General features: G+C 41.0%; 1 protein-coding gene across 1 annotated transcript; it reads left to right on the top strand.

Annotated features, from left to right (window-relative positions):
* The first annotated feature begins 1,145 nt into the window (after positions 1 to 1,145).
* LRIT1 (leucine rich repeat, Ig-like and transmembrane domains 1) lies at positions 1,146 to 10,136 on the top strand. The gene is made up of 4 exons (XM_057421551.1): positions 1,146 to 1,609; positions 4,361 to 4,827; positions 6,851 to 7,156; positions 8,985 to 10,136. Exons 1-4 carry the CDS (start codon positions 1,488 to 1,490, stop codon positions 9,953 to 9,955), a joined length of 1,866 nt encoding a protein of 621 aa, XP_057277534.1. The 5' UTR covers positions 1,146 to 1,487; the 3' UTR covers positions 9,956 to 10,136.
* Positions 10,137 to 12,410: the final 2,274 nt, after the last annotated feature.

The following is a 12,410-nucleotide window of genomic DNA, read 5'->3' as shown; positions in this document are numbered from 1 at the left end:
TTTGATCCCACACTCCCAGTTTTTTTGGGTGAAGCAGATGGCAGAGTTCCTATTCTCTAATCACAGGGTCCAGGATTTTAGTAGAGTTGCTCATGTTTTATGTTGAATGAGGCACCTGGGACTCTCCCCTGGGCACTGAGGCTTTCCTGAGCTCCAAAACAGGAAAAGAAATATTTTCCTAAAGCATCTCTGAAGGAGTAGAAGTAGTCTCTGGTTGGTGCTGTATTACTAGCTGTTCAGCACTACTCAGTTACTTCTCATTTCTGTTAACTTTTAATTTGTGTTTTCTGTTTTGTATCGGGCACAGAGATCAATTTTTCTGCCAAAGCTATAAAGCAGTATAGCTAGGAACTGGGGGAGTAGCAATCTGATCAGGTTGAAAGTAATAATCTATTAGTTTCTCCAAAGCTTTTTACTTTTAAGAGTGTTTCACATTTGTGGTGTGAGTGATTCATATACATTTACATGGAACAGAAAAGTCTTTATAAACAGATGTCATTGGTAGTATGAATAAAATTCTCCTCCCATCTTAAGTAACAATTTCTTAAGCTTTATTTTTGTGCATATCTGGGCTCTACTCAAGCATTGTGTTCTTCGGAGTCAGATGAAGACAGCTGAAAACATGGGTGGTCTCCACCAGCTTTGCAGTTATGGCTGCCTCTGCTAATAGATGGAAACAACTGTCCTCAAGGAGAGTAGACAGAAATAAATTGACAGTCAGTCCTGGGATGTCCTTAAGACATCCCATCTGAGATTTTCTTAGCATCCCTAGAGCTGTTCCCCCACCCTGCATCAGGTGGTATTCCTGAAAATGGTCCCTCATCTGAGCTTTGCTGTATCAGCAAGATAGACCATGGTGCTCAGTCCTTCAGGTGTGTGCTGGTCCTGGCATAAACTGAAATATGAGCGTATTTACTGGGTTCTTCATTGTTTATCAATATCAGGCATGTTGCCAGTAGTTCAATAATTGTTTGATCAAAGTAGGAGATTTAAAAGAAAATTAAGCATTTTAATATTGTCACTCTATATTTTTAGTATTCTTATATAGGAGGCTTACATTCCATTAGCAAAAGAAACTATTTTTAAGTACTCTGGTTCCCTGTGAGGAAGTAAATTACTGCTAATTCCTAGTCAGATAACAGTTATCTTGCTTGTGATGAAGGTCTCCAAAAAGTATCTTTGCTTTTTTCTTGCAAAAGAGCCACAGATTGCCCAAGGAAGTTGTTTTGATGGTGCTCCCTGAGGGAAGAAATACTGTCAGTATGGTTCCAGGAAGTAATAAGCACCTTCATGAAAATAACTCAAGTCCCCATCCTTAATCCCTGCCTATCCTTTTTTATCTGATGGACTCAGCGAGAGCTGGAAGATCACAGTGCAGCTGAAAACAAAAGGGAGTTAACAAGATGTGACCAGTCAATGGATAAAACAATAGGCGAAGCCCTCCACGTTGTCTAGTTCCCAGGTGTCCTTCCCATGCACAGGTAGCCATGTGGATCCTGGTGAGTTTGCTCTGCTGTGTAACGCTCGGAGGGCTGCCACGGGCGGGTGGCTCGTGCCCATCGCAGTGCAGCTGCGCCTTCCACAGCCTCAGCGAAGGGACGAAAACCAGGTATGCCGATATCTCACTGGGGATTGTTGCTGCTCTTTATCTGGGTGTTGGGGGTTTTATTTCTTTTCCTCCGTAAGGATGCTCGCAGGAGAAAATATTGCTTCCAGACTCCCTGTCCATTATTTTTCCAGTTGCTTTGCGCTCTAGCTTTATTTGCAGAGGATTAGCTTCTAAAAACACAGTAAGCTGATTTCAGAGAAAGCGTTTGGGCATCTTGTCTGTGAGAAGTGACATAATTGCCACTGGTGCAATAACAAAAATGGAATAAAGTTTAAATATTTTCTTTCTTTTTTTTTAACCTTTATGCTGAAAATGCTAGTTTAAAAAAAGCTTTATTCTGCTCCGTTGGTTTGTTTCTGAAGTGTAACTAGATCTGGCTTATGTTGTGGTACTACAAACTGCAGTTCCATTTACTTGAAAAATCCTTCAGATGGAGATTTTAGATGAGAATGAACAACAACAAAAAGATAATAATAATACTAAAAGTAAATTCATATAATACTGAAACTTTAAACTTTCAGTTATAAAAGAAGACAAGACCAGAAGGACACCTATTTTTGAATACAACGCCCTTGTACGGATATTTCACTGGAGGACTGTAATTAAAAAGTCTTCCTGAAGGGTAATCACAAAGTAATGATCTGACTTAAATGAAATGCAGGCTACATTTTTATAAGATGTGGCTCACAGTAGAGGAGGTTTTGTGACAGAGATACAATATTTGCAAAATCCTTTGGAAGAAATCTTTCCTAGACAAGACCACGGTACTGAAATGAAAGGCTGTCCCCTGTATTTTGGATCCTCATGAAATAGATCTACTTTCTTACTGCTTTTATGGTGCCATAGATTTAATACCAGAAACTTTCCCAGTAAGAAGCATGATAGAGACACTAGTAATCTGCAATTGTTAAAAGGGAGTGCAATAGTGGGAGAACCAATTATTGCTCCATAAATGTCAGTTAGCAAGGAAATTTCCTCTCACTGACTGTAAAAAGCTGTACTGTATTATGGTAAGACACGTAATAGAGGGAATATCCATTAAGGAGTGTAATGTGACTTTTTTTCTATGTTATGATTCATATTCTCACTAGTAGAAGAGATTATCCCGTAGATTAAATGTTTAGCGCCCACTGACATAGTTTAGGGACAATATGAGAAGCACACTGGTTTACTGCCATAGTGCCTCTGTCATCAAACATTTTGTGTCATGCCTGCACACGCACACATACTCACAATGTTTTATTGAAAGAGGATTTCTGGATTTTTCTTATTTGATAGATTTTTATCTTTCTCAACATCTCAACTTTCAGCTGAGGGTAAGCAGGGTTTAATGCCACAATAAAAGTGCTGGATTAGAGTAATGTACTATGCTTGGTTATAAATTAACAATTTAACTATAGGCTCAAATAACATTTAATTCTGGGAAGCTTGCATGAGCAGTTCAGCTATGTTATTTGTTTTTTGCTGATAGTAGAGGAGTAATTGTTTTCAGCCAAAACCAATCTGGTTTTGACAGCTTTGCAATATTCCGTTTATGAGTCAGGCAGCAAGATAAGAAAATGTTACTTGACTGATCACACTACCTTTCTTAAGGTATCTTGTTTAGCCTTTGGAGTGGGACATGCCTATCTAACCTGCTACCTTTTGCAAGGTGGCTTTGTATTTTGTTAAGAACTTGTTTTTCTCTCATTGCTCATAGACAAATTAAAGTGCAGTCTGAGAGACCTATTTTGTCTCCCTTCATTCCTCGTGGCCATCTACAATCCTACATCTTGGCAAAGTCAAAGTCAAAATTTCTTGTACAAAGGCTGTAAAAATACAGCATAGGGTTTTTATGATTTGACCTTTATAGACTAGAAATATGAAGGAATGATTAAGACACATAAATCTGCCTTGTTTCTAGTATAGCATTTTCCAGAGAGTTAATTTTCTGCACTTTCAGTCTCATAACTCTACATGCCTCTTTCTTTGTAGAAGATTGGCTCTTGCTAGTCACTGTAGGGGAAGAAGGTTTCTACTATGAGGGTGGTGAGGCTGGAAGAGGTTGCCTAGGGAAGCTGTGGCTGCCCCATCCCTGGCAGTGTTCAAGGCCAAGTTGGATGGGACTTTGTGCAACCTGGTCTCGTGGAAGGTGTCTCTGCTCATGGCCAGGGAGGTTGGAACTAGATGATCTTTAAGGTTCCTTCCAACCCAAAACATTCAATAATTCTGACTGTACACACCTTCCAGACTATTTCATAGTAAAGCAGACTTGCTGAAGTGTATTTCCAGTGGGTTATCTTTCTTATCCTCATTTCACAAATCAAAGATCCTGCACCATATTTAATCTATATTGCTTATTGCCATTCCACAAGTCAGCAATGTTTCTTTTCGTATGTCTTTCACAGTTCAGTTTATGGATCCTTTTATTCTAACACGCACTAGAATCTTGTGTTGTGCGTGAATGTTGTCACTGCTATCTATCATAAGTACTCTAAAAAAATGAAAGTAAAAAAGAAGCAGGAATACTGTATGGGCCAGACTTAGACTCGCACCACTCCAGCAGAGGCACAACACTGCAATCTCTGCAATCAAAAGGTGCATATGAATTACTGCAAGTTGATGTACTTATGGTGATGATGTAGTAGAGATCAGCAGCAAGTAAGAAATCTTGGGAAAAAAGAAATACGGATCAAAGTCTTACACATCAATAAAGTTTCAAAACCTGTTCAAAATGTGAGAAAGTCACATCCGTGTTTGTTTCTCCATCAGGACAGTGCTATGTAATGACCCAGAGATGACCCTCACTCCCGTGAACATCCCTGTAGATACGTCCAAGCTTCGGATAGAAAAGACAGCCATCCGCAGGGTGCCAGGAGAGGCTTTCCATGGACTCCACAACCTTGAGTACCTCTGGATGCCCTATAACTCCCTGGCCAGCCTCAGCAGGATCACCTTCAAGGGCCTTCATCGCTTGCAGGAGCTGAGGCTGGATGGGAATGACTTAATATCATTCCCCTGGGAAACCCTGGCTGACATGCCACAGCTAAGACTTCTGGATTTACATAACAATGAACTTACCTCAATCCCTCCAGATGCTGCTCGTTATGTCAAGAATATCACATACCTGGACCTGTCTAGCAATAAGCTGATGACTCTTCCACAGGCTCTTATTGCCACCTGGGCCAGTCTCCAGGCCGTTCCTTACTTCCCCAATGATAACTCCAAGATGATCCTAGGTAAGAGAAGTGCCTGTCATTTTGCAGGGGGGCACAAATGTCAGAAGCTCTGCATCTTATTGCAGCGTTTTCACCCACTGGGGTTACCACAGCAAGTACACTCTTGTGTATAATTTAATACCCCATATGAAGTGAGCATATTTGTTTACATATTAACAAACTCATCTCAGGCATTCCCATCACCATAAACTTCATCACTTACTTGAATCTTTGTAACATAAAATTGGTGACTCTTGCTCAAGCCCTTTATATTTATTGACACTAATTTTTGACAGAAATACAAATGATTAGAGCTCCACATCATTCATGTGCTCTTTTCTAACAACAATTGCTATGAAATAGATCCATTTTAAGCAGCATTAAATAAAAAGATAGGTATTTTTTATGTCCAAATTAAAGAGGAATAAAGGCAGCACTTTGCACAAAATTTGGGTCAGGGCTGCCAGTTTGTCTCTTTCCAGAGCCTTTTTTATCTGTTCACACAGAATTAAACCCTAGTCTCCCCAAAGCCACCAAGACATTGTTACAAAGTGTTTTTAATATTGTGAAGTTAGAAGAATCCACCTTTTGGTGATAGTTCTGGGCTCCTCAGAAGTATGGCTTTGGGGTAATTGTTCACTTTTGTCTCTGAGGGTACATTACAGATGACTGTCTTGAATCCTCCTAGATGCAGTATCCTCACATGAGGTTTTGAGCACATTTACTAGTTCTGGGGATTACTACTCAGCCTTTTAGCTGTCATGCACTAGTTCAAATCCATGCCAGGCTGATGATGGTTACGAGTTGCCATCTGCTGTCTCTCCTTGCTATGAGCTGACCTAGCTCCACTGACTGGTTGATCTCTGTACTGTGTGCGTCTGTGTGTACTGCCTCTACAGCCATGTTCTCTGGATAAATTTAAGGAAGAAAAGTGTTTAAACCCAGATGCAGTGGAAAGAGACATAAGACTTTAAGAAGATTCAAACTGACACCTACAAAGCTTGCTCCGTAGCAAATGTTGTTTAAGGTTTCATTAACATCAAGAGAGGAGCAGATTTTTTTTCACCTTGTTTTGCCAGATGCAGTATCAGTTCTTTAAGCCGAAGCTGGCAGTTTGGGATTGCCCATTTTGTTTGTGGCATAACAAGACACTGCCTAGATCATACTCTTTATTTTTCTTTAGAGTCAAGTTACATGTGAAAATGTTATTCCATTAAATATAGATTAGAAGAGTATTCTGTCAAGAAGAACAGTTCATGCCTTGATGATCATGGCCAACCTGAGTTTTTTTATAGCCAGCTGTGCACAGGTTGCTTGTGCCAGGATCCTAAAAAATTAATGTAGGCAAATGACTATAATGCTAAGATTAACACTGTAATGTACAGACACTTCGGCTCCTAGGTCCTATCCTGCTGACACCCATTGGCACCAGGTATATGAAACACATGTCCCCCACAGGAGCAGAATGGGAGAACACAGCTGCATGTTACTGTTTCACTCTGCTCATGACTGCTTCTCATGGAGGTATAAAAAAAATCCATGAATAGTAAAGAGTCAGCCTAGTTCCTTCCTTCGGCTACAGTGCATCATTGTGACTCCTTTTTAGATCCCTTGCTTGTTGGCTGTTTCAGGAAGCACTTTCAATGGTAGCCTGCTGGCTGATAGTCTGTGCCAAGGCTGCAAGCTTTTGCACAGGAGGATCACCCACATGAAACCACAGGATTTTGCCATGCAGGGCAGCAAATGGCAGGGCTTTAGGGGTGCCACAACATCAACTGGGTCTTGGGTGTCTGCCAGGGAATCTGCAATAAATTGTGCATGAAGTCAGAAGTAAGCTGCTAGCAAAAATGCCAGAAGCCACAAAGCCAAGCTGAACTTCCATTCTTTACTTAGTTCCCTTAACTTTAATACATTAATTAATAAGAAGTGCTCTCCCACCAAGGTCCCCCACTTTCAAATCCCTTTCCAAGCCCAGGGAAGATGGTCTGCAATAGCCTTAGAAGGTGCTGTTGGAGTGACTTAGTGCTCTGATTTATTTTGACAGGCTTGCAAGACAATCCTTGGGTATGTGACTGCAGTCTGTATGAAATGGTCCATTTCCTAAATTTCCAGTCTCCTAACATAGCATTCGTTGAGCCCAGGCTGAAATGCTTCACCCCCCGGAGCCTTGCAGGAGTCTACTTCAGCCAAGTTGAGCTAAGGAAGTGTCAAAGCCCTGTTGTGCATACGTCTGTAGCCAAAGTAAAGACCATCCTGGGCAGCACTGTGCTACTACGATGCGGAACAACGGGGGTGCCCATTCCTGAGCTCAGCTGGAGAAGAGCTGATGGTGCTCAGCTAAATGGCACAGGTGGGTTTGGTTTAAGCTTTTCTCCTGCACACGGAATGGGTGAGGGAGACCTGCATGTACAGACTCTTCCGCAAATGGACGCTTCCATGACAATAGATACTGATAAAAGACCCTGAAAGATGAAAGTGGTACAAAATTAATATTCACTATAATTCACAATAGTAGCTTCTGTAATTCACTATTGCATTGTGATTTTTCTATAAACTATGAAATTACTTACATGTTGATGTAAATATCATCAGATAAATGTATGCTGCCATGTAAAGGGTTGGTTTTACTTTGTTTCATAACAGTTGTGGTAGTGAGACAAGTAAGGGGTTTTCTGCAAATCTGTTGGAGAGGAAGAAATATGTCCAGCTGTAGCAAGAGGCTGTATTAAGTCTGATAGTTATTAAGTCACTAAAAAGGCTCAAGGTAAACTCTACATACAGTTTCAGGAAAGCATTATCTGTTTTATTTTTTGTTGTGGATCTCTTTCAAGTATAGGAGTGATGCTCACAGCAAAATGGATAAACGTTGCTGTGAGAAGCAGCTCTGCTACGTATTGCACGTCATGTACAACAGAGCAATGACTTCTGCAGATCCCCAAAAGGGGTATTTATTACAAGTGGTTCTACTGCTGTGAAAGAAAAATGCTCTCTCCCCTCTTTCTGTGCACCAAGGTCCCCTCTTACCCTTCTATGCTGTATTTTGTGACCCATTAAATCAGACTTCAGGACCTTTCAATAAAAAGCTAGCTGAAAATTATTTCTCAACAATGGCAGCTTCTGTGCCAATGTTATAGTATGACTGAAATGCTGGTGTTCTGAATAGAAAGGAGTGAGAAACAGCCCACAGTCTGTATGCATGGCTAAGTGCCATAGGAAGATCAGTAGCCTTATGGTTTTTTTTAATATACCCATTCAGTAAAAATTAAACTGAAAAACTAAGCTCTGATGCCATTGTATTTTACTACCATTGGAACGTGTCCTGGTTGCCAAGGCTGGATGCTGACCCCACAAGTGCTTAGGAGAAGTTTGCATTGTGTCTTAATCTTTGCCTTTCAGACATTCCCCTGGTTTTTAACTGTCAATGGGAAAGGGCAGAGATGGTATGTACTCATCCCAAGGAGGCTGGTTAAATAAGGAAGAAGGTGCTTTGCCCTTTTTCCTGATTCCACCTCTTTTTTCTGCACAAATAAAAAAAAAATCAAAAAAGAGCTAGTTTTAGGCTCCTGGTAGACCAAGTGAGAATATCGACACACAGCTCTGTATGTATCGTTCAGTGGTAAGTGATCAGACTTCTCTGTGTTTGGGTCAACATGAAAACCTGCATGAATTTAGCAATAAAATGGATATTATTTTCCAGATATTTTTCTCCATATAATCTAGACTAATCCATATATGGTTGTTAGAAGAAAATCTCCACTATTTGTATTTTCTGTGACTCAGAGGACTGCATTTAATGTTCAGATAGATTGTGCTACTGTCTACTGCTTCTGCTCTTCTGCTCTTTTAGTATGGTGCCTACATAAGAGCTTTAAAGCTTTATTCTTCCTTTTTTTTTTTTAGTCGAAGAACCTTTCCTGTTTTGTTTTCAAACTGTCAGTTTGGAGGAAATGGCATCAAATCCTTCATATATACGTGGTCTGAAACAGTGTAAATCCCAACATAATCTAATTTTAGTATTACTGTCCTTTTCTTGGATTTACTTTGAGTTTGCAGTGTTCTTGGTGGCCAAATGATTCTACTATATCTAGTAGACATGTCGCTGATTGAAACTTAGTATTTAAGAAACCATGTTATTAATTTTATTAATTATTGCCTGTTACATTTTTCCTTCCTTGCAGTTCACCAAGAGATTTCCAGTGATGGGATGAGCTGGTCTATTCTGGGCCTGCCTGTAGTCTCCTATCTGGACTCTGGAGAGTACATCTGTAAAGCAAAGAATTTTTTGGGGGCAACAGAGGCATTCATATCTCTCATCATCACAGACTCAGAAAGCACAGATGACCCCAATTCTAATGCCAAAGGCACATGGAGTGGGAAGGTGAGTGGGATGGAAGCAGCTGCCTACAATGACAAGCTAGTGGCAAGGTATGTTATCACCACCTCCACTGTGCCCACCTTGGGCACTGGAGAGGACATCCTCCCAGATGTGGCACAAGATAGCAACCGCGGAAACCTGCTGGTGAGTCCGCCTACTGCTCAGCAGGAGCCAGAGCGAATGGTGAGGTCTGTCAGGGTGATAGGAGACACTGACCAGAGTATCACCCTGGCCTGGAAGGCTCCTCTGGCAAAGAACACAACAGTATTCAGTGTTCTCTATGCAATCTTTGGAGAGAGGGACATGCGGCGGATCAATGTGGAGCCAGGGAAGACCAAGGTCACCATTTATGGGCTGCTGCCAAAGACCAAATATATTGTGTGTGTCTGTGTAAAAGGCCTGATCCCCAGGAAAGAGCAATGCATCATATTTTCCACAGATGAAGTCGCCAGTGCAGGAGGGACCCAGAAGCTCATCAATGTGGTTGTCATCAGTGTGGCCTGTGTCATTGCTGTTCCTCTAACACTGGTGGTCTGCTGTGGAGCGCTGAAAAGGCGCTGCAAAAAATGCTTTGTGCGGAAACCCAAGGAAATTCAGGAGTCCTATGTCACCTTTGAAAGCCTGTCCCCCGGGGCCAAGGCAAAAGGTGTGGAAGGAGAATACTTGACTAGACATACCCCTGATGAGTCGAACAGGTTGTTGTCTGCCCGATCCAGTGTGGATTCAGAAGCAATACCAAAGATAGAGGGGCAACCTAACGAATATTTTTGCTGATGGTAACTAGACTGACTATCAGCTCACTAGATGGAAAGCACATGGCTGTATATATAACTCCCTTCTACAGCACTGCAGGCCACCCTGTCAGTGCTTGTGTTTCTGACATGTTCTGGGGGACGATGCAAGAGGGTTGGACAAGTTTTACAGAAATACGTTGCTCATCCCACATGTGGTTTGTTGCTTTTACCCAGTCAGAAGCTTCTGTGACAATGGCCTCATTCTCCTGGACCACTTTTATATTCATAAGATAAAGTGTGCACACCGAGTGTAAGCATATTAAGCAACATTTCTGAGAGTACTCAGTGTTCTTTAGTACCTGTTCTGCAATATGCTATGTATTTCATTTTCAGTTCTTTTGGTATTTTTTGGTTGACAAACAGGGGAGTGTTTAGTAATTTTAATATAAATATCTGCGAAAGTAAAGATTGAGAGTCTTACCTTTTACATCCCCCATGTTTGCATGAAACATGCAGCTTGATGCTTAATAAATCAGTAATGACAGATGCACTGCAACTGTTTTTAGTATGTCTAACATAAAAGCAGCTCTCTGTTCTGCATTCAGGGAAATGTGCAAAAGAGATAGAAATCAAGAGACAAAACCCAATCCGCTCCTAAGAATACATAATAAAGAGCATTTTGGCCCTAAACTCTGTTGTTAAGATACAGTATCTTTCCGCAGAGATCTTTGAATATCACTCCTATCACTATCACTCACTAGTATTTTCTAGCTGTATTGTAATTAATAAAGTATGTTTTATGTCAGCTGTGCTAGTTAAAAGTCATACAATAGTCTACTCTGCAAATTATGTGAAGTGTTATAACGCTTTGTTATCAGTCTGAAAAACCTATGTAAGGCAGCTCTGCAAGAATCTCCCAGACCAGCCCTATCGTTGCTGCTGGCTCTCTTGACAGAACTGGTGGTGAAGTCCAGAGGGCTCAGTCGGGTACCTTGTGGGTTGGTCATGAAAATATCTTGCTCTGTGCAGAGCAGGGGTATGTGACGTGGTAGCGGAGGGTTATTGCCCCGGCACACATCAGCCATACTTCCACCATGGCATCAGTGATGGCATAGGCTCAGCAAGGACTTCTGGTTTTCAAACAATTTACAAGTTTAAGAACCCTGAAAAAAGCTAATATTCATCTAAGTATACTTTCGCAGTCAGGGTGAGCTAATTAGTTATGTAAGTCCTGCAACCCCACTGGAAGCTGGATCTGAGTGCTTATCACAAAGCACTTCCCAGCTGGATAATTTTCCACTACAGTCCCTCATGTAGTAATACTGTATATAAAGTTTTTCTCTTTGTAATAAGTATTCTTAATGAAGAAAATTATGTATGTTCTGCCAAATGTTGAATGGGAGGGATCCAGCCAAGTTGAAATGTTAACTGATAAAGCTTGCTGAGTTGTTTTGAAATGTGTATTTGTAAATTTATTGGGTCGTCACTCATATTCTAGATGAGTATGTAGAGTGTGGGTTAAGAACAGTCTCCTTGTACAGATGGGTTTCAGTTATGTCAGATTACTTGGCCTGATAGAAAAAGCCAGTCATTTGATCCTAATATAAATATTAGCAACAGGGAATACATTACAATAGTTTCTGATAGGACTCCCTGTATTTCTTACATTAGTGGGAAAGAACTTCTCTTGCCCTGGGAGAATTTGTCAAACTCTGTGTAAAACAAAGCATGTTACTTCTATCACTGGACTGCATAGATTTGTGGGCTTACAGATAACATTTTGTAAAATTATGTAGTTTAATACAACAAATTTAGAAATATGTAGTATGTAATAATACTTATTTATACAGATGCAATTCCCAGGATGATTTTTAGAATTTGTCTCCAAAGTAGAGCAAAAATAGTTTTCTAGTAGCAGTTTTTGGGATGAGTTGCAAGGATTGCTGTGTTACTGAGCCTGATTTGTGCCTACCTGCAGGCTATTACTGAGCCTGGATTCTGCAGAAACGAGACTGATGTGGCCCTGGATGGAGCAAGGCTGTCCTAAAGTTCTCCTGAAGTGAACAGAGTGGACTTACTGACTTTCCAGGAAGTCAGGTTTGCAGCCACTGACTGGGAAGGAGAGATACTTACCTTTTGGCTGCTGGGGTAATGTGCCACATCCAGCCCTACCGAGGAGCATCTCTCACCTGCTCTATGTGTGCAAGCTCTGATACACAGTCCCTGAGTCAGCAATGGAAAAGACACCAGGCAGGCCAGCACTGTTGCTCTTTGCTTGTGAGGAGGGAAGGATGGAGAGGTCATCCTGTGACATTCACTGTGGATGTGTTGAGTTTCACACACTATTGGATATTTTTTGCACTTTGAATAAATAGCTATCCCAAGTATAACAAACATGATCTTTTCTTCTCTATTTCCTATGGCTATTCTCACTGTCTCATGGATGAGGCATCACAGTATAGCATCTCAAAGGCTGCTGCTCCAAAACAAGCCTC

The sequence above is a fragment of the Pezoporus wallicus genome, unplaced genomic scaffold, assembly GCF_028554395.1.
Source record: "Pezoporus wallicus isolate ANWC-B61680 ecotype Strahan unplaced genomic scaffold, APGP_CSIRO_Pwel_v1 contig_4816, whole genome shotgun sequence".
NCBI lineage: Eukaryota > Metazoa > Chordata > Aves > Psittaciformes > Psittacidae > Pezoporus > Pezoporus wallicus.
This window is presented reverse-complemented; position numbering and strand designations above follow the sequence as displayed.

What these genes read in the sequence shown, in the direction of transcription:
- LRIT1 (XM_057421551.1), top strand. Translation starts at nt 1,488, where the DNA reads ATGTGGATCCTGGTGAGTTTGCTCTGCTGTGTAACGCTCGGAGGGCTG. An exon ending in TAACTCCAAGATGATCCTAG is followed by an intron (nt 4,828 to 6,850) that starts GTAAGAGAAGTG and finishes TTATTTTGACAG; the next exon opens with GCTTGCAAGACAATCCTTGG. An exon ending in TGCTCAGCTAAATGGCACAG is followed by an intron (nt 7,157 to 8,984) that starts GTGGGTTTGGTT and finishes CCTTCCTTGCAG; the next exon opens with TTCACCAAGAGATTTCCAGT.